This window comes from Choloepus didactylus, chromosome 2 (assembly GCF_015220235.1).
Source record: "Choloepus didactylus isolate mChoDid1 chromosome 2, mChoDid1.pri, whole genome shotgun sequence".
Lineage (NCBI taxonomy): Eukaryota > Metazoa > Chordata > Mammalia > Pilosa > Megalonychidae > Choloepus > Choloepus didactylus.
Window position 1 is genome coordinate 218,957,227 of NC_051308.1, and position 18,454 is coordinate 218,975,680.

General features: G+C 57.1%; 1 protein-coding gene across 2 annotated transcripts in view; it reads left to right on the forward strand.

Annotated features, from left to right (window-relative positions):
• SDC3 (syndecan 3) overlaps nt 1-12,922 on the forward strand; it is a 35,496-nt gene extending 22,574 nt beyond the window's left edge. Inside the window, exons 2-5 of one of the 2 annotated variants that reach the window (XM_037827930.1) lie at nt 3,949-4,066; nt 5,600-6,207; nt 7,976-8,267; nt 9,133-12,921. In XM_037827930.1, coding sequence (XP_037683858.1) covers nt 3,949-4,066; nt 5,600-6,207; nt 7,976-8,267; nt 9,133-9,299 — 1,185 coding nt within the window. In that variant the 3' untranslated portion in view covers nt 9,300-12,921. Of the gene's footprint in view, nt 1-3,948; nt 4,067-5,599; nt 6,208-7,975; nt 8,268-9,132 lie in introns of both variants that reach the window. The other variant, XM_037827931.1, reaches the window with a different exon arrangement.
• Nucleotides 12,923-18,454: the final 5,532 nt, after the last annotated feature.

Below are 18,454 nucleotides of genomic sequence, written 5' to 3' on the forward strand. Positions count from 1 at the left end.
TGCTGGGCGTGTTCGTAAGCTGCAGTGGGTGTAAGGTCGGGGTTGGTTAGTGTTGCTTCCATTGTGTGTGCGCTGGGCTGTGTGTAGCTATGCGTTTTTGTAGGGTGTGGCTGTGTGGGTGTATGCGTGCGAATGTCGAACTGAACACAGATTATCTATTCTGTGTTGGGTCTATGGGTGTTTATCAGGCAGAGGAGGGTATGAATTTACCTGGAGGGGGCGCAGGTAGGGTCAGGGAGGGGCCCGCAGGGTCCTGGGCATTTGGATTCAATTCTCCTTTAAGGGAATTGCATGGATAATTACACTAATTATGCATGGAGTTATGCAAATTGGGGGGTCGTTTGGGGGTCAGAGGCTGTTTGTCACCATCCTAGTCAGGCACTTTGTGACTTCCCTGGCTTTCCCTGCTGCCTCCCAAGCTCAGTTCCCCGCCCCCATCCCTCTCTCCTCTCCTTCCTGCTCCATTGGGAGTTGCAGCTCCCAGCACCCCTGGAGGGGTCCTCTGGGGACCTCACTGAGCCCTAGGCCTGCAGCAGGCCCAAGGAGAGGCAGAGCTGCTTTGCAGCTGACTTGGGGAGGGGGGTGCTGGACAACACAGCATTCTGGGGGCCTGGGCGGTCCCCAGCATTAAGCTCCCGCCAAGCTTCCCCAGGGCGGCCTGGGTTATTGGCACCCCACCCTTCCCCCCATTCTGGGGGCTGCTGATTATTCAGAAAGAATGTTCCCTTGGATGCAGGTTTGGAAAATCACCAAGGTGGCCCCTTCCCCAGCTTCATCTGATCAGCGCGAGGCTAAATTAAGATGTGAGAGAATTCTCTCCCTCCACCTCCCACTCTCTCCTCTCTTGCACATAGTCCCCCCTCCACTTCCCCCTCTGCCCCTCCGCCCCTGCTTCCCTCTGCCCTCTGCCTCTCTGTCCCTGTGTCTCCACCTCCCCCCTCTCCCTGTCATCTTCTCTGTTCCTCAGTGATCTCTCCCTCTCCAGCCACCCCCCCCACCCCCATCTCTGTGGGGAGCTGGAGCTCCTGGTCCTTAGCATGGAGGAGATGGTCGTCATGGCAACAGTTGTCATGTCGATGGCTACTGAGCTAAGGATGAATAGTATCTAGGTGAGAGCTACCTGAGTGGAGGCTGATGGATTCACAGGAGACTCGATGCTTGTCTCGGAGCCTCAGAGGGTCACAGTATGTCCCTCCTCTGTGCCTACAGTCCCCTTCCCCATCCCCCAGCCCCATGCATGTGCCCCATTTGCACCCAGGGGCCCACGGCCATACTGTGTCTCTCTGTGGCTGCCTTTAGGTGAGTGTGAGCGGTGTGTGTCTGGGGTGGATCTGTCCTCTGTCTCTGAGTGTGTCAGGCCTTTCTGGGAGCAGGGTATGAGGGGCCAGTGTGTGCCTTTGGCCACTGAGGAATCCTGAGGGCTCTCCTTTGGCTCCCACGTTCGGGGGCCCCTGGGACCACAGACTTCTTAGATCTCCTCCTCACGGCTCAGCTCGTGGCTTCTGAGCTGCTCCCGGGCCCCAGCCCCTGCTCTGCCCCCTCCTTCTGGGTGGCCCTGGAGAAAGTTGGGCGATAGCTGCTGTGAGCTCCTGGAATGTCTAAAAAGGAGGAAGACCCAGCAATTAGTCACGGGAGCAATTACTCTAATTGTTCCGTTCCATGACTCACTGGTAGCAAGTAAATACTGATTAATTCATTACTTCGAGACTTGTGTGTGTTGGGGGTGGGGGGATCTCCTGGCTCCCTGCCCTGGCCCCCTGCCCTGGCTGGGCTGGAGAGGGCTTTGGAGCAGGCGGATGAGGCTGGGCTGGGGGTGGGAAGCCAAGATTGGGGTTCTGGGCCGGCCCCTCTCTGGCTCTTTGCAAATTTCAGAAGGGGGCCCATCTGTACGAATTTCAGAAGGCGGGCGAGTATCAGGGGCTGAGCAAAAACACAGTGCCAGTCCCGTCCCTCTCCTGCTCACATGCCTTCCAGGGCTCCCCACTGTCGGTCAGATGCTCAGACTTGATCCTGATGAACCGCTGAGTTTGGCTTTCACGATGTTCTGATGTGCAGCCGGGTGAAAAATGACCAGTTTCCAAGATAAAGTTGTCAGTGGGACACTGAGAGCCTCCCGTGACCGGTCCCCAGCTGGCTTCCCTAACCACAAGGCCAGCTGGCCCTGCCTCCTGCCTGCCCCATGATTTGCTCACATCTTCCTAATCCAGCGGTCATTTCTTAACAAATATTCCTTGAATACCTACTATGTACCAGGCCCCTTGCTGGACTCTGGACATTGTCCTTGCCTTCATTTAGTACATAGTTTAGTGACAGTGGGCACAGCCACTGAACAAATATACACATAAACAAGCACAGCTCACAAGCAGTGATAAGTATCATGAATTCAGAACTACTGGATGCTTGGAAAGCTTCTTTCAAGAAGTGACATAGGGGCAGGAGTTAGCACAAAGTTGGGGGATATGGGGAAAGAAAGGAAGGGCATTCTTGGTTGGCAGAGAGAACGGCATGAGTGAAGGAGGTAGGAGAGTCTAGGCATGTTCTGGGAATGGAAAGGGGCAGAGGGGCTGGAACCAAATGTGCACGGGTTGGGGGAGGGGCACTGGGCGGGGTGGGGAGGGGCAGCCCCCCCCCCTCCCGAGAGCACAGGCTGCACTTTCCCACCTCAGAGGCTGTGCTCACGCTGTTCCCTTGGCCTAGGACACCTTTCTGTCTGTTATTTCAATTATTTGAGACCCAGATGCCATGTCCTTCACATCTGAGCACTAAGTGTTAATCTTACCTTCTGGAAAGCTCTCGGGGCAGGAACCGTGGCTGGGCTCAGTCTGGAGCTGGGGTCAGAGGTGTAGCTGGAGATCCGGCCAAGGAGCAGGGCCATGCCTGTCCCTCTTTGGGGGTTTCCCCTCCTGCCATTGATTTCATCCCAGGGTTGGGGTGGGGAGGGACAGAGTGGGGACCCCAGAGCCCCAGCTCCCAGTCTTCGCAGGTTCCAACTCTGGGAGTAGTCTTGGGCCTGGTGAGCTGGACCTTGGGAGAAGCCCCTCTGACCCCTCATGGCCCCTGGAGACCCTCATGGCAGAAGTGGAAGTAGCAGTCAGGCCCTGAACTGACTCGGGGGTGCTAAGATACTCTGGGGGTGGGGTGAGGGCAGGGGAGGCTCATTCTTGTTTGGGGGAGGACCCGGGCTCAGGGCTGCAGTCTGCACTCCCTCTCCCCCATCCCATCCAAGGCACTTCCCTCCCAGAGCCCCACATCTCCCCAGCACCCAGGCCCATCTGGTGGTCCTAACTGAGGAGGGAGACATTGGGTCCCAAGCAGAGTGGAACTTGCCCATATCATATGCTCTGGTGACCTTGGGCAACTGGGCCTCAGTTCTCTCATCTGTGGAATGGGCCTGATGACCTTCACACACACACACACACACACACAAACTTGACTTGAAGACTTTGTGGGGTCTTGTCTGTGAAAGGCCCTTTGTGCGTGGGGGTGGCGGTGCCGGCTACAGTGAGGATAGCAGGTAACCTGTCCTGGGTACCTGCTGGGTACCAGGGCTGAGCTCAGCACTGCACACACGTTAGCACATTAAATAGGCAGGAACTATTAGCTTGTTTCATAAGTGAGTAAACTGAGGCACAGATTACATAAATTGCCCCATGTCACACATTTAGTAAGTGATGGGACTAGGATTCAGTTTCAGACATCTCGGCTCCAGAGCCTGTGCCCTGCACATGGCTCCACTCAGGAGCTGGGGGTAACCAGCCCCCCCGTGGTGGTCTTCAGGCCAGAAGATGGGGACTGCTGTCCTAGCCCTTGAGTGGAGGGATGGGGGGCTGCGGGGTAGCACTGTCCCTCCATTGCCACTCTCCCGTGGGATGGCCTGCCATCCCTCTGGGCCCGTCCAGGCTGCCTGGCCTTGGTGCCGAGTCCTGAGCCCGTCTCTACCTTCCCCAGGCTCAGCGCTGGCGCAGCGAGAACTTCGAGAGGCCCGTGGACCTTGAGGGCTCCGGGGACGACGACTCCTTCCCCGATGATGAACTGGATGACCTCTACTCGGGGTCGGGCTCGGGCTGTAAGTGATCCCCCTCTCCTGGTGCCTCACCCCAAGGCTTCCCTGAGAAGGAGCAGAGGCTGCTCAGGCCCAATTGGGCAATGTGGGGAGCTCAGGCAGACAAGGGTACCTCACGGACCCCAAGAACAAGATGTGCAGGCAACCCCACTGGGGATCGGATCCAGGGCTTGGAAGGCCCTGAGAGCCCAGGATGCCCATCTCCCTGCACCTCGGAGGGCACAGCTCGGGTCTCTGCAGACTACCCCCTCTGCCCTCCGGGTAGAGCTAGCGGGGGATGTGGCCGCCCTTTTGCAACCCGGTTTATCACCCTACCGTCCCAGCCACCAGGACGGATTTAGTAGCCACTTCTCAGGCACACTGGCACATTCTCTGCAGAGACAATTTGATGGGCTTGGCTGGGGTCAGGTGGCCCCCCCGTTCCCATCAGCTGCAGCCAAGGGCAGGGTTAGGGCAGCGAGAGAAATGGGCGGCCCCTCAAATGGTGCCTGGGAAAGGCAAGCCAGGCCCTGCGGGTCCCCCAGAGGAGTGTGAGAGAAGGGAGGCACCCTAGTTGGAATCCTCTCTTTGCCACTTAACAGCTGTGTGTCCTCTTGCAAGCCACTTTCCCTCTCTGAGTCTCGGCATTCTTATCTGTAAGTGGCCGTTAAGTATATATACCTTGCACTCAGAGCGCTGTGAGAGCTCCAGATGAGACGTCAGGGTCTGGCACAGGGAAGGAGCTCTAAACATGGTAGCAAAAAGGAGGTTGGGTGGGGGTGGTGGGGGGTGGTGGTGGTATTGTGATTGGGCCTGGTGAGGGGACAGGCTCGTGTCTGATGAAACACGAGATCCACATGCCCCGGCCTCAGCCTTCCCCTGTAGCCCACTCCTTTAAGCCTCTTCCAGGTGAATCTTTGTAAAAGCCTTCTCTGGTGGGTCATGCCTCTGCTCCCAATTTGCTCTGTCTGGTCCAGGTCCCCAGGAGCTGGCTGTGGCTCCTCTGCCCCTCTCCATTTCCTCATTTCTTCCCAGATCCCTTCAGTGCCCTGGTTTTGACTCAGCCACACTGCTCACGCACTTCCCCTGAAGGAAGGTCTCTTTCTCCCACATGCCCTCTGCTTCTGGGAGGAAGCCTCAGTGTGCCCATTGCCTTGTGCCTGTGGTAGGGCCCACCTGGGCCTGACTCTTCCCAGAATGCCCCTCCCCACTCCCCCTCAGACCCCACTTAGCTTTGCACCCAGTAGGGCCTTAGTTGCTGCTGGGTGGATTGACCTCATCAAAGCTTCAGGCTGGGGTAGTCAGGGAAGTCTTCCTGGGAGAGTTGGTCCCCTGGAAGAGTTTTTGGCTGGGCAGAGAGGAGCTGGGGAACATCCACCAGCCATCGGCCATCTGGTAGCCCTCAGTTAGGCTGTGCCTTCTTCCTCTTCCTCATCTTGTCCTGGGAACATTGGGCAAAGAGAGGGGGTTGGGGCCCCCAGTCGTGAGGCCTGTTGCTCACCTGCCCCTTGCGAGCACCCAGCTCCCTAGCTCTCTCCCTCTCCCCCACCCTCTCAGACTTCGAGCAGGAGTCGGGCCTTGAGACAGCCATGCGCTTCAGCCCAGATATGGCCCCGGCGGTGTCCACCACGCCCGCCGTGCTGCCCACTACGGACATCCAGCCCGTGGGTGCTCCGTTTGAAGAGCTGCCCTCTGAGCGCCCTACCCCGGAGATGGCCACCAGCACCCCAGTGGTGACCGAGGTCCCAGGAGAGCCCAGCCAGAGAGCCACCACCGTATCCACTACCACAGCTACCACTGCCGCCGTGACCACAGGGGCCCCGGCCATGGTGCCTGCCACAGTGGCCACCGCCACCCCCAGCACCCCTGCGGTACCTCCTTCCACGGCCACCGCTTCTGTTGTAAGGACCACCGGCATCCAGAGGCTTCTGCCGCTTCCACTGACCACGGCAGCCACGGCCCGGGCCACCACCCCGGCGGTGCCCTCACCTCCCACCACAGTAGCTGTCTTGGACACAGAGGCCCCAACACCCAGGCTGGTCAGCACAGCTACCTCCAGGCCAAGAGCCCTCCCCAGGCCGGTTACCACCCAGGACCCTGACATCCCTGAACGGCGCACCCTGCCCCTGGGGACCACTGCCCCTGGACCTACGGAGGTGGCTCAGGTGAGGGACTGGGCAAGGGCCGGGAGTGAGAGCAGAGGGGGGTGGGTGTACATCGGGGGAAGGAAGGACCGGACGGGGCTGAGCGGAGGTGAGCCCCAGCAGGTTCCGGAGAGGAGCCAGGTAGGGGTGAGGAGGATGAGGGGGGATGTGGCTGTAGGGCCAAGGCTGGGTGTGGGTGACAGGGTGAGGACAGAGATGTGTGGGGTGGGACTGGGTCTACAGAGATGGAAGGCCAGGGTGGGTGGGTGAGGTTTAGGGTGCTGGGACAAGATATCAGTGGGGAAGGAGTTGGGTGAGTGTGTGTGTTAGTTGGGGGGAGGGGGCAGGGGCCTGTGTGTCCTGGTTGAGAGTCAAGACTCGGGGGCCAGGCAGTCCCTTTCTTACTTAGCCCTGGGATCTCAGGCAAGTCACCCATCCTTCCTGTACCACTGTCACCTTATCTGAGATGAGGAGAAAAGTCTATCGTAGTGTGGTGAGAATTAAATTTACAGATATATCCAAAGTGCTTAGAACAGTGCCTGGCAAAAGTCAAGCAACTAAGAGCCTTAGCTATGGCCATTGCTACTCTCCCAAGTTTTCACAGCCTGTTATGGCAGAATGAGGTGGCTCCAGAGCTCCTGCTAGGGCCGGGAAGTGTGGGTGTGGATGGGGATTGAAAGAAAGAAGATGGAGGTAGCTCAGGATGCTGGGGATGGGTGCGTATCAAGGAAATGGGAAGTGTTGCTTCATCCTTACTGGGTGCGCCGTGCCGGGAGGCAGGAAGTGAGAACTGATTGAAGTACAGAAGCCCCTTGCAGCCAGCCTCGCAGGGGTGGCACTCAGGCCATGGCGCTGACCTCAGGAGTCCATACATCAGCCCTTTTGAGTCCCTGGCCAGCCCCAGCAGGACCTGGTCCCCTTGCTGTGGCTCCTCTGAGCAGCTGGGACAGCCTGCTGTTTTCACAGAGACTTGGCTGAGCAGGAGGGGGGACAGTGACAGGGCACAGAGCCCAGGAGCAGGCCAGCTGTAGGCCCAGCCCCTGGGCACCACCTTATCTCAGCCTGGCACCAGGCCCACCCTCTCCACAACCCCCACTCCCAACCCATGAAGTGGCTCTGCCCCTGCCCTGGTGGCTCCCCCAGACCCCATTTTAGTCTCATGATTCCTGTGCTGGTCCTGCCTCCACCTGTGGGAGCCACTGGGGTTCACGGCCACCAGGCTGGTTCCCTGGACATTGCCCCCGAGGGGCAGCATACTCTGTGGGTTGTCCAGGCTAAGGGGCTCACCTCTGCCCCAGGCATGTGGACAAGGGACCAGACCTAAGTCCATACCAGCTGCGCCCACCAGTCCCCAAACTGCCCCTTGACAGGAATCCCCCAAAGATTGTTACTAAGGCAGCTGGAGGGGGAAGTGATGGGAGAGGGATGGGGACAGGATGTGGCCAGGGCAGGGTGAGGCAAGAGGCAGTATTACAAACTCAGACTGCAGAATTGAGTGGATCTGGGTTTCATTCTGCTTCTGCCTCTTACTAGCTGTGTGACCTAGAGCAAGTCACTTAACCTCTCTGAGCCTATTTCCTGCTCTGTGTTTTGGGGATAATTATACCTCCTTCTTGAGGGTGTTATGAAAGTAAAATGCATCATGCCTGGTCCATAGTGAGTGCTTGGTAAGCATTAGCTCTGCCGGGGTGGGGGGGGGTGGGGAGTGGTGGTAGTAGGCTGGGGGAGGGGGGAACCTGCCAGGGGATGCTGGGGCCTGGCTCCTGGGCTTATGCCATCCTCTCCACAGACCCCAACTCCGGAGTCCTTGCTGACCACAATCCGGGATGAGCCGGAGGTGCCAGTGAGTGGGGGGCCAAGCGGGGACTTTGAGCTGACGGAGGAAGAGACCACGCAGCCAGACACAGCCAATGAGGTGGTGGCTGTGGGTGGGGCTGCGGCCGAGCCCTCACCCCCACCCGGGGTGCTGCCCAAGGGTGCTCGCCCAGGCCCTGGCCTCCTGGACAATGCCATCGACTCGGGCAGTTCGGCCGCTCAGCTGCCTCAGAAGAGTATCCTGGAGCGGAAGGAGGTGCTTGTAGGTGAGGCTCTGGGGTCTCGGGCAAAGAGGGGCCTGGGAGGAGCCCAGGGCCAGGCAGCTGATAGGACCTCAGTTTGCCCTGTAGGCACCTAGGAGGGAGGTCCGAACAGCATGAGTTTCCTAGGGGGCAGATAAGAAGGGAAAGCTGGGGACCTGACCCCCGAGACCTGCCCTGTTTCCTCCCCTGAACTCCCCTATCCCAGACCCTGCATCTCCACCTCTAGCACTTGCCCCAGCACCCTTTGACCCCTCCTCTGACTCTGACCTCAACCCCTGCTCCCAGTTATTCATCGGGGGCCTCCCCCTCTGGATCCTAATCTCAGACCCCATGCTTGACCCCGGCCCCTGTGGGCCTGCCCCTGCCACACCTCTTAAGCTCTGGACTCTTGGTCCAAATCCTGGCTCCCTGCTCATGAACGGTGTGACCTCAGGCCAGGTACTTCACTCTCCAGCCCTCCTTTTCCTCATCTATAGAATGGGGAGGTTCGTTCTGCACTTAATCCATCCTAAGGTGCATGTCTGATGGTCTGTAATTGGGATGTCATATTCAGCCTGTAGTGCTTCCCACCGCCCCCCAGCAGTCCCTGAAATGACGGTGTATCTTCTGACCCATAGTGTCTTACATTTGATGAAGACCATGGCGCCTTCCCCGTAGGGCTGCGGTTGAGTTAACCCCTTGGTGCACGGAGTAGAGTTGGCACGCGTAGCCAGGGCCGGAAGTATCAGCATAGATGCCATCTTCACCCCAGCTCTGATCTCAGATTGGGGCTCCCAGCCCCTACCCCCCCAGGCCCTCCGCCTCCTCCCCGGCTCTGCTGCATCCCACCCTGCCTCTGGGCCTTGACCTCTGCTCTCTCCCTCCGCAGCGGTGATCGTGGGCGGGGTGGTGGGCGCCCTGTTCGCCGCCTTCCTGGTCACGCTGCTCATCTACCGCATGAAGAAGAAGGACGAGGGCAGCTACACGCTGGAGGAGCCCAAGCAGGCGAGTGTCACCTACCAGAAACCCGACAAGCAGGAGGAGTTCTACGCGTAGGAGCCCCCGGGCCCCCCGCAGCCTCGCCGCCGCCCCTGCGCCCAGTCCCCGCCCGGCCCCGCCTGCCCAGGCCTGGGACTGGGCCCCCGCGCCCCCTCCCCGGCGTCCCAGGACAGGAGGCGCTGCCGTCTGCCGCGACAGGAGGAAGGCAGCTCCTGATTGGCTGGTGGTGGAGGGGCGGGGCTCGAGGTGGGCCTGCCCCCTGCCCCTGTCCCCGCCCACCCTGGCCCGGCGGAGGGCTCCTTGCTGGGGAGAGAGGCCCTTGGGCTGGCATCCAGGCCACGCATCTGGCAGACTCAGCCCTTAAATCATCCGGACACTGCAGCCCCTCACTCCTTCCCCTCGCCCCTCTCTCCTGGGTGAGAGAGTGTCCCTTGTCCCCAGCCTGTTCTGTCCTGGTTCCCATTCCCTGCCACCCTAGAACACATGCCCCCACAGGCATCACCGCTTTCCAGTCTTCCCCTGAAGAAATGGCTGCCCGAGGGTACCCTGGCAGGCAGCGGTGAGGAGGGGCCACTCCAACGGGCCTCTGCGGGGCTCTGCGCTCACCCCTTCTCCCACACTGTCGCACTCAGGCACACACGAGACATCAAGCAAGACATCACGCACCAACAGAACCACATGCTACCCGACCATCCCGGCCAATCGAGCCCTGTCGCAGCCACGCACACATTCTCCCGACGATGTTTATTCTCACGCATTCCCTACGCACCCCCCAAACAATCACTGCAGGCCACTAGGCACGGCCACCTGAACCATGACCGGGCCCCCGCCTCTTTCTGCCCACCATGTCCTCACCTGCACACCCACCCCGACACAACACACCTGGTCTCGGGGTTTCAGGCTCACGGGGCGGGTGGATCAAGCCGAACAATCAGCCCATATTGGGTCACCCCGAGTCACCCTGTCACTGCATCGCCACTGACCCCGGCCTGTGTCAGACCTGATCCCTCGTGGATGCACAATCTCACGCCACACAGCCTCCCTCTCATGTGGGGGAGGCAGGTGGGCCCTGGCTCTTCCTGGAGTGAAGCCTGGTGTGGGGGAAGGTGCCAGAAGTCCCCCAAGGGCCTGGCCTCCCCCTTGCCAGTTTCCCTCCCCCCTGTAGCCACTGAAGGGGATGTTTGGGGCCAGCCCTCCACCGGCTGGGAGCCTTGGGACTTCCCCAAGGCTGACGAAGGAGCAAGCTGGCTCCTGGTATTGAGTTGGCTCTAGGCCGTGGAGGGTGCTTGGGTCTCCCAGGACCCTGGGCCCCCGCTGGGGAGGGGGTGTGTGACCAGGCCCCTGGTCTCCCCGCACCCCCTCCTGGCTCTCAGCGAGGGGGCTGACTGCCTCCCAGGACACCAAGTCTCCAAAGTGCCTGAGAGGGCGTGCCCTGCCCTCGGCCTCCCCCTGCGCCACAGGGGCCCGCCCCTTGGATACCTGCCCACCCATTTGGCCAAACAGCTGGTACTTGGGGCCATACCTGGATGGACCCACAGCCGGAAGCAGTCCCTCCCAGATGAGCTGCCCATGGCCAGGATCAGAGCAGGGGGTGGGAGTGGGTGGGGGTGTTGCAGGCCCCAGCCCACCTTCCCCTTCTGGGGCCATTTCCGTAGATATTTTCAATGTAGGGTCACATTCCTTTTGGGGGAGGGTGCGCTTGGTAAGGGGGTGGGGGGCACTTGGAGTCAAAGGGCTGTCGTGTGAGTTGTGACCAGCTGGTGCTCACACCCACACCCACCCCCTCACCCACAACCCCAATTAAAGTCAGACACCCAGGTTTTATTTCTGTTCCCTTTTCAAAACTTCCCGGAAGCAGATTTCTGCAGGTTGAAGGGTGGGGGCTGCCTGAGGCAGTGAGGATGGGGTTCCAGGACATCTCCCACAGCCTGCCTTTTCCAGAGGTCTTTCTCCCAGGCTAGGGCTCCATCTTGTAGACCCCAGGGCCCCCCTCGGCAGATCCGGGAGGCTTGTGAGGAGCCCAGCTGGCCCTGGCCTTTGAGGAGGGGTGGGAATGGGATGAAAGCATCCTGGGCCTCACTTCAGTCATCCCTGGAACAGAAGGGTTGAGGGCCAGGGAGTGGAGGAGACCAGAAGTCCCAGCCTCTCTGCCCTGCTCCCTGGGTGGGCTCCTGTCATGGGGACAGCAGCTCTGGTGAGAAGTCCTGAGCAGGCGGAGGCTGAGAAACCAGGGAGCATGGAGGAAAGGGGCCCTGGACCACCCAGCGAAGACCAGAGCATTCTGGCCCCAGGGGGTGCTGGGAGCCCGTGGAGCCCCCGCAGTCAGAGGTCCTGGAGTAGGTTTAGGCTGGCCCGGGTGGGCCTGGCTCCTCCCATCCCCAGGGCCAAGTTCTAAGGTGGTGTTTGGGGCTTTCCCTCCAGGCATTGGGTCTCTTCTCTGTTTTCTTAGCATTTGAGAAGGTGGGCCTTGTTTAGGGAGCCCTGGGTCCAAGACAGATGTCCAGGCTTTATCACATGAAGTCTAATACAATCTGACCAGCCCAAATCCGCTGTGGCCAGCCCTTGCCTACTCTGGCCTGTCCAATTAAGGTGAGGCAAACCAAGTGAGAGTAGTTGGTTAAAAGGAAGAGCTGGAGCTCTCCAAGGTGCAATGTGTGGGTGTAGGGCCCTCACTCCATGTGTGCAGGGCCTGCCCAAATAGATTCCCAGATACCCCAGTGCTCCCGGGGGAAGGCGTCCTGCTGGGACTGGGCATCTCCTGGAGGTGAATTCTGAATGAGGGAGTTCTTGCGTGGCTTGAGAACCTCCCTGGGGCCTTGGCTGCCAGACAGCATGAGTAGGGTGGGGTCTAGAGAGCTGGGGGTTGGGCCACTCTAGGCCTAGGGTGGTGCCCATCCCCCACCCCCCACCCCTCGGCTGTGACTTCTGGAGCCCAGGCTGTGTCCCCAGGGGTCTGGAGGGATGAGGTCTCTGGAGTCAGGGAGGGGGCACCTTTCCTGCAAGGCTTGTCCCTTGGTCATCCGAGGGCTGGACCGGGAAGGCCTGTGGGCAGGAGCTATGGGTGCTCAGGTCAGACCCCTGGGGGTCCAAGACTATCTTTCAGGCCCCCAGGCTGGGCACCGCAGCACAGGGAGCAGACCTGCCTCTGCCTCGCTCGTGGGGCAGGAGTGGTGGCCTCTTCCATGGCTCCTGGGTTTCTCCTGACAGCCACAACCCCGGACTGGCCTCCCCAGGCCTGCCTGTAAATAGAAGCCCATGAACTGTACAGATAGACAGAGCCGCCGAGATGTTGCCCAGGCGTCCCCCAGGTGCCCGCCTGGCACCTCAGTGCATCCAGCCCCAGGGTGGACAGTGCATGTAAATATTTTTCGTAGGCAGCGTGGCTCCAGAGAGCCCCCTGAAGACTGTGTCCCTCTGTCTGGCGTGTCCTTTTCCTGTACAGATCCCTCTAAGAACCCACTTGGGGTGGGGCAGGGAGGCTCTGTCTGTCCCTCACCAAGGCCTTCCTTGCCCTTTTCCCTATAACCTGTTTATTAACTGTACCTGCCCCGAATCCATGGCCAAAACTTTAAATAAGAAAAAGCAGAGGAAAAAGAGACGAAGGCACCTGCCCCGCTGTGGGTGTTCACCTGTTGCAGCCTCGTGAAGGAACTGGTTTTTGTTTCTTTTTTTCTTTTTCTTTCTTTCTTTTTTTTTTTTTTTTTTAACACTTCCCGTGCTGTGCCCATTTATAAGAGGAAATAAAATTAAGCTGAAATGATGCGCTGTGATCCGAGCGTGAGGTAAATACGGACATCGTTTGGGGAGGGGCAGCCCGTGGTCCCCCCTCGGGTCTCAGCCGCCACCCCCTTTAAGAGGGCTTGAGAACCAAGCTGGGAAAATCAGCCAGCAGCCTCGTGGGAACCATTATGGTCAAAGCTGCTGTTTGGTTGAGTGTTTGGGAAACCGCGGGGCTGGCTGTGGTGGGGCCGGGCTGGGGCTGTGGCGGCTGCGGGGCCCTGTGGTTGACCCCGGGGGAAGGACGCGGGTTTCAGGTCACAGACGGAGAATCAGACCGGAGGGAGGAGGGTGGCTTTGGGGTCTGACGCCTGATTTTAAGCCAAGGTGGCAGCACTTCTAGCCCTGACTCTGGACTTGGCTTCTCAGAGCCTTCGTTTCCCACCTGTAAAATGGGATAACGCTCCCTAAAGGAGTGTGGTGAGGGTTAAGTGAGGAGGACCACTTAGCACAGTGCCTGGCACAGCCAGCCTCAGCAGACAGGGCGGAGCAGAAGAGAACTACAGGATGGGGGGAGTTCAATGGCTGGAATCATAGATAGGCTCTGAGATTCACATAGCTTGGAGGGCCCGTAGGTGCAGAACCGGGCACCTAGTTGGTGTAGAAATCCCTTCTTCGGATCCCCACTGGGGAATTTCCCAGTCTCCACTTGCATGCCTCTTGTGACGGGCAGCTCACTGCATCCCGAGGGTCAGTGGGTCGCTCTGCTTTATTTCTAGCCCAAATCTGCTTCTCCCATGTTTCCCTTCTCTGTGGGCTATGGGACAGCCCTCTAGGCCTTGGGGTGTCTGGCCACAAACTTTTCTCCTTCAAAGGAAGCCTTTCTGCATGTCACAAATATTTCTTCTAGAAAGTTTTTCCTCTTAAAATGCGACACCCACACAGGACATCATGGTCCTGGGGTGGGCTGGAGCCTAAGGCCTCTGGGTTTGGTGCAAGCTCTCACCCCTCCCTCCAATAAAGATTACTTAGTGCCCACTCTGTGCCAGGCCCTGTGCTTGGAACTGGGAGCAGAGAGGTCACCAAGGCAGGCCCAGCCTCTGCCCTCAGAGTATGTATAGTCCATTGGGGAGACAGACAAAAGCCAGAGTCTCATCTGGCCGTGTAAGGACACTGGTCAGGAGGGTAGGTGCTTTCCCCCTCAGCCACCATCTCCCAGTGGCCGTTCCCCACAGGTGCCCTCTTCATCGCTAGGCAGTGACAGGCAGAGGCCCAGGACCTCACTGTGGGCCCTCAGACCGTGTGTCCCCTGGAAGTCTCAGCCCGCATAGCTGCAAAATAGGGTGAAGGGGCCAGGCCGGCTCCTGTGAGTTTCTAACAGAGGCCTGGGCCACAGCTGGAAGCCTGGCCCGATGAGAGGGGTCGCTTCCCCCTAACTCAAGGCCCAGCCCATGTGGCCCCTGCTCCAGGGAGCTTTCTGAAGGTAAAGCTCCTCTTCTGAGTTCCTCTAGCCTGTTGTCACTCCCTCCTGCAGGGCCCCCGTCGCCTTCTCTCTTGGCTTCTAGGGCTGAGCATTCATATTTTCAGCCAGCTTGGAAGAATAGAGAGGATGTGGTCTTGGAGTCTAGCAGGCCCAGCTGTGTGTGCTCTGGCACATTGCTCTACCTCTCTGAGCCTCAGCTTCCTCACATGCAAAATGGAGACGATAGGCCTATATTTGGAGGCTGCGATGAGGATGAAATGAGATAATATGTCAAAAGCAACTAGTTTGGCCCATGTGGCCACCGCAGCTGGACTCAAATCCCTCTCTTTGTGGTATCAGCTTCTAACCAGGCACCCTTTATGCAAATCCCAGCTCTGCCGATCCCAGCTGTGTGACTTTGGGTGATTACACAAACTCTCAGAGCTCAGTTTCCTCACCTGTAAAATGGGGACAGTGCTAGTCCTTGCCTCCCATGCAAAGTCTGTGGAAGCCTGACCTAAAGGAGGCGCCATCAAGTGTGTTGTGCCTGTTGGGGTGCTGTGGCCATTGTCATGGTTGATGTCATCTGTTGAGCCCAGCATGCTCCCTGCTAAGCGAGTGCAGATCACCGAGCCTGGGTAGAAATCACGATTGTGGTGTCTGCTCTCGTGTGAACTGGGACTTAGGCTTGTCAGAGCTGAGGGGGATGCCTGGAAATTGTACATTTGGGCTGCACAAATGGGCTGGGCACTGCCAGGAGCTGGAGCCTTTCCCTCTGGGTCCCTTTGGCCCCGGGGATGAGTGACAAAGCCGAGGCGGCAGGAGGAAGAATAGCTGATTGTTTCTCACAGCCCAAGAGGCCACAGCCGCCTGCCCAAGCAGCCCTGAGAACAGAGTGTGCTCAGCTTCCAAGAGCCAGCCCTGTCTCTGCCGGCCGGGTGGGCCTGGGGCAGACCTAGGGTCCAGACTGACCCCTTCTAGGTCCGCCAGCCTCTTCTGCTCTCAAGGAAGGAGGGGGGCCTGATGTTGGCGGGAGGAGTTAGCATCAGATCGCAGGCAGCGAGGGGGATGAGGGCGGGCACGGAGTGAGATCCGGCCCCATCTTTTATGGCATGGCCCGTCTGGTCTCCTGGCCCATTTGTGCAAAGGAAGAAAGAGGCTCAGAGAGTAGAAATGTAGAACCATAAAGCTCATAAAGGTGAAGTGGGATTTGAGTCAGTCTCGGCCTTTAAATCCTCTACTGCCACCTTTATCTAGCTACGTTAGCGTGAGCAGGTACCTAAGCGTTCCTGAACATCAGTTATGTCACGAGGAAAACAGAAGCCACAGGGTGTTGAAAGGCCCAAAGTTCTATCACACGTGACATTTGTGGGGTGCCTCCCAATTGCCAACAATTCATTTTACACTGTAAAGACATTGACCCTCTCCACACTGCAGAGCACTCTATGGAAGATTAAAAGAAATGTGGAAGACATGCCAACTAATCACAAGATAGGAACCTTATTGAAACAAATCTCTAAAAACATATTTCAGTTATGAGACAACTGGAAATTTGAGCAATGAGTGTGTACTTGAGGTCAAGGAATCATCAGTGTTCTTAGATGTGGCTCCAAGGTTATGTTAAAAAAAGAAGTCCTTATCTTTTAGAGATATTTGCAGACTGAAATATTTGCAGGTGAAGTGATAAGATGTCTGGGACTGGCTTCAAGATAATAGGGGAGTGGGTGGAACTTGATAATTGTAGAAACTGAGTAGTGGGTACATGGGAAGGATTCACTATACAATCTCATCTCATCTAGGTGTATGTTTTAAGTTCTCCATAATAAAATGTAGAAAAAAAGAAACTGATTCCTGGAGTGGGCGGGGTGGGACTTGCCTGAGGTTGCACCACCAGTAAGTTCAGAGCTGGGTCTTCTGACTCAAGCCCAGGGTTCTTACCTCACCCAGATCCTGCCACGGACTCCCGCAACGTCCTCTCTGCCCAGCATCATGCTGCCCAGTTCCAGATGGTCAGCACCTTTGTGGGGCCCGTTCCCTCCCCTTTTGTTAAAGCTGATGCAGTAATTCACACAAAGTTGTCACCACTGACATGGCTTCAGCAATTTGCCTCCTCCAGAGATGTTTGCCTTTCACCAGAGATAATAACAAAATAGCCCTTCCCAAGTGAACAGCGTCTTATAGCCACAAAGAGCTTTCCAGGGCATCCTCGACTTTGCTGGACATGCACATTGCTCCTGGGGAATAGGCTGGGTTGGGGATTACTCCTATTTTGAAGGACATTGGATTTTCAGAGCCTCCATCTAAGTTTAGGCCTTTATTGCGTCTTGCTGGAAACACAAATACTCTTCGTACAGAAAGGGTGTGGGCTTTGGGATGGACAGATGTGGATTGTCCTCCAGCCTCAGCAAGTCCTTCTATGGGTCGTCCTGGGGAAGCCACTTCATCTCCCTGAGCCTCGGCTTCCTTCTCTATAAAATGGGTGCAGTGGAGACTGCAGGAGAGATGTGTGAGGATTCAAAGAGCGAGCAGACCTAAAAGTCCAACACAGTGATGACTCTTCATAGGTGTCTAAAGGGACGATGATGGCAATCACAGTAACAACGAAACCTACTTGTTGTGGGCATGTTCTGAGCACTTTTCATACATGGGAGGCATTTAAAATGGTGCCTGGTGCATGATAAGTACTACATAAATGTTTAATAAATAAAATCATTTTACATATATTAGCTTATTTCATCTTTATAGCGATGCTGAGGTAGGTGCTGTTATTACTCTCATGGTTACCGATGAGGAAACTGAGGCAGAGACTCCCAGAAGGCTGAGGGCAGAGGTGAAGCAGCCTTAGAGTCAACCTTGACTCTCCTTCTATCCGTCTACTCCTGGAACACTCCTGCTGGACTTCCGAAGCCCTGATCCAGCATCAGCTCCCCTGGGGAGTCCCAGGCACTGTTAACCACTGGCGCTGGGAAAAGAAGGAAGAAAGACCATGAAAACCCTTAGACCTGGGAAAGTGGAGAATCAAGGACAGGGAGGGCCTGATGGAGGCTGGTTAGGTGAATCCAGTGGGGAGTGAGAGAGTACAAGAGCAGGATGTGCAGGATGGCGAGGTCTGAGAGCGGGATGGAGGCTTTAGAGAGAGGCCCTGGATTGGCTGTTGGGAAGGGTGTGAAGGGAAAAGTCCTTGGTCCTTCTTCCCAAAGCTGCCTCGGACTTGTGGGCTTGCCCTTCAAGGTCCAAATCAGCTTCCAGCTTTCTGGAAGTTGGCTGGCATGGAAGTCCAGAGATGGGCTCTGGGATCAGACTGCTCTGGTTTGAATCCTGGCTCTTCTACTTGTTGACCACTAAAGACAAGTTCTTTATACTTTTGTGCTTCAGTTTCCTTATAGGGATAAAATGGGGATAACCACGGTACCCGTCCTATAGAACTGTTGTTGCGTTTTCATTAAGTTAGCACATGGGATGTAGAAAGTGCTCAATAAATATTAGTTAATAAAGTCATTTTAGATTACTCTACTTTATGGCTTTCTCTGTTTTATCTGAATTCCTGTTATACTTAGGTCCAAATCACATAATTCAATGCAACTGTAATTATATCAGTAATGAACCTTTCTTGAGCACTTCCTATCAGCCAGGCTCTGTGCCTGGTCCTTTATACACAGTGTCCCACTTAGATGCCATAACAACCCCATGAGATAGGTATTATTAATATATCTGTTTTACAGATTAGAAACCTGAGACCTCTTTAAAATGCACCTAAAATTACACAGTGAATGAAGCTTTGAACTCAGGTAGTCTGACCCACAGCCCATGGGATTCCTTCTAGTTTTTCAGTTATTCACCCAACACTGATGGCTGCCTCCTGTGAGCCAGGACCCGTGTTAGGCACCAGGAATATGGAAATAAAAGACACACAGTCCTAGTCCTCAGGGAACTCACAGTCTAGGGTGGGATTGGGCAGAAGAGGTGGGGGCATGGAATCGAGGTGTATCAGCGCAGGATGACATTGAAGGAACAGGGCTGTGCCTCTCGTTTG